Raw genomic sequence first — 2697 nt, forward strand, 5'->3', positions numbered from 1 at the left:
TTTTCCTCAAGTATATTTACAGAAATTCCTAATAAATAATTATAAATATTATGTAATCATGTTGTTTATTCATAAACAGGGTTCGGATTTTATAGCACCAAAAATCCTAAAATATGCGCTATAATATGACCAAAAAAACCTTAAAATATGCTCTATAAATATGCCCTAAAAACATCAAAAATAGCAACAAATAAAAATATATACAAATCAAAATTTTATTCAATTTATCATATAACTTATTAAATCATTTATTTATAAAAAAACTAAAATCATCGTTTACAGTTTAAAAAAATTTGGGTGTACTGATTAACTTGATACCTTGAATTATGAGTTTATGACATCGTTTGTACGCAACTATTCAAAATTGTCTGAGTAAATAAGAATAAAATTCAAGTAATTATTATTTATTAATTAAATAATATTTTATTTATTTTACCTGAGTTACACTGTATAATTAAGTGTTTTGCCAAATTTTCGAATTTGAAGTTCCAGCGGTTATCAGTCAACAATGACTTGTAGGTCGAAAAGGAACGTTCAACATCAACCGATGTAATAGGTGAATACTTAAAAAATACTATATCGTCACTAGTCAATTCTTCAAGATCTCCGTCTAATTCGCTATTTTCCTCTTCACCCGACAATATTTTAGAAATGCGTTTTAATGATGTCAAGCCATAATTATTTTCAAATACAGTTATAAATTTATTTTTTACAATTGTACCTGCTTCATCCCGTAATGATTTGAACGATTCTTCGATATCCTCAATTATTTTTAACGCTGTTATTAAAGAAAGGCCTTTTGTTTGTAGTTTATTTATTCCTTCTACGAGAATTGTGAAGTTTGATTTTATATACGCTAGGTTGCTCTGAATACCGGGTTTAACTATGTATTTTTTAGTTTTTTTTATACTCACTGCATCATCTTCATCGAGCTTTTCAATAACACCGCGAACAGTGCTCAAATTTTCACAGTAATAAATGGCAGCGTTAATCCATGATCCCCATCTTGTAATTATGGGATCTGGTGGTAAACATACACCTGGAGCCTCTATTTTAAATATTTCGACTCTAGTAGGTGCTTTCTTAAATACTTTTTTACAATTTGCGATTACTTTGTCAACAGTGCTAAAGTGGTCACGAACCTGTTCGGCAATTCTATGTAAGCCATGTGCTGCACATGTGACATGCAACATTTTTGAGTAGAACACTTTTAATGATTTTCCAGCTTTTTTCATATATGGTGCCGCGTCTGATAAAAATAATAGTACATTGTCGTGCTGTATTCCATTTGGCCATAATTTGCTCATAGATTTGTCAAAAACTTTACTTATGGTAGAAAAATTGGTTTTTTCTAATTGTTCCGAGTGGAGTAAAAAAATGGATCCAGAATGTTCAATCTCCAGAGTACCGATGATAGCATTAGCAATAAAGCGTCTTTCAACGTCCGTTGTTTCATCGATACTCACCCAGATGCGATTATTAGCTACTTGAGATCTAATTTTTTCGATTGTTTCTTTGTAAATATCATCAACGTACAATTTTCTCAGTGTTGATTCGTCTGGAATATTATTTTTAGTATACTTTTCTAAAAATTGTCGAAACTTTACATTGGATAACTTGTTTAATGGTATATTGGCAGAAATAAGAGTCTTGCATAGATCGATATTAAAAGTACATTTTTGTGGAATATTTGTAAGTAACTGCTGTTTCTTTTCAATTTTATTTTGCTCCCGTTTAATGGCTTTTAAATGCTTATCCGTTTTTAAATGTTGAGTGACGTTAAACTTTTTGTCACTATTAACCTTACATTCGCACAATTTGCAAGACAGAATACTTGCGTCAATCGAAAAAACCTCATCGCCAAACTCGGACACAAAATGTCTTAGTCTCGAATAGTTCGATGTTTTATCTTTCGGCATTATACGTTTAATATCGAAACAGAAAAACAAATAATACACAATCGAGTAATGAACGAATATGAAACGAAATCAAACGATACGGAGAACCGACTGACGCTAAAATACATACAACAGTCGACGGTATATTATAGAATCTACAATTATGTGGAACAATAACAGATAAGAAGATAAGATTCGACATCGTCGGACTATTTAAAAATAGATTTATTACATGTTATATAATATGAAACGAAAATGTGGGAATTTTTCTTATTGACTCGCATTAATGAATACTATTTGTCATTCAATATAAACGAGATTTATGAAAAATATAAAATAAAGCGTTGAATTAAGAATATTAGCAAAAAATAGCACCAAAACTTTAAAAATAGCACTAAAATTCTAAAATTCTTCAAATATGCAAAAAATAGCAAAATAAAATTTCATATTTAGAGTCCCTGGTGTATAAAACAAATTTATAGCCCACTCTGCTATTTTTATCTCTATCCTATAATAAGTAGCAAATGCTATAAAATCCGAACCCTGTTCATAAACAATAAATATAAATATTTAATGATTCGTTTGTTAAATTAATACTTTTGACTTGGATGTGTATTTTCATATTTGTATTAATTCAACAATGTAAATGCTAATATTGTATGCTATAATATGTATTTAAACGCTATACATTTATTAGCATTTGTGTTTTATAAATGTAATGCTTATTAGGTACATTGTACAACTACATTTTCTAATCATATAATGAACTTTATACATACTAATATGAGCAATATATTAT

The 2697-nt window shown here is 28.9% G+C and overlaps 1 protein-coding gene across 1 annotated transcript; it reads right to left on the reverse strand.

Moving 5' to 3' along the window:
- Positions 1-407: 407 nt before the first annotated feature.
- On the reverse strand, positions 408-1919 carry LOC149060223 (uncharacterized). The gene has a single exon (XM_089228362.1). The coding sequence runs from the start codon at positions 1917-1919 to the stop codon at positions 408-410; it is 1512 nt and encodes a 503-aa protein (XP_089084488.1).
- Between the last annotated feature and the right edge of the window lie 778 nt (positions 1920-2697).

Source organism: Diuraphis noxia, unplaced genomic scaffold, assembly GCF_037042655.1.
Source record: "Diuraphis noxia isolate RWA-SAM2 unplaced genomic scaffold, SU_Dnox_SAM2 contig0001, whole genome shotgun sequence".
Taxonomy (NCBI): domain Eukaryota; kingdom Metazoa; phylum Arthropoda; class Insecta; order Hemiptera; family Aphididae; genus Diuraphis; species Diuraphis noxia.

What these genes read in the sequence shown, in the direction of transcription:
- LOC149060223 (XM_089228362.1), bottom strand. Translation starts at nt 1,919, where the DNA reads ATGCCGAAAGATAAAACATCGAACTATTCGAGACTAAGACATTTTGTG.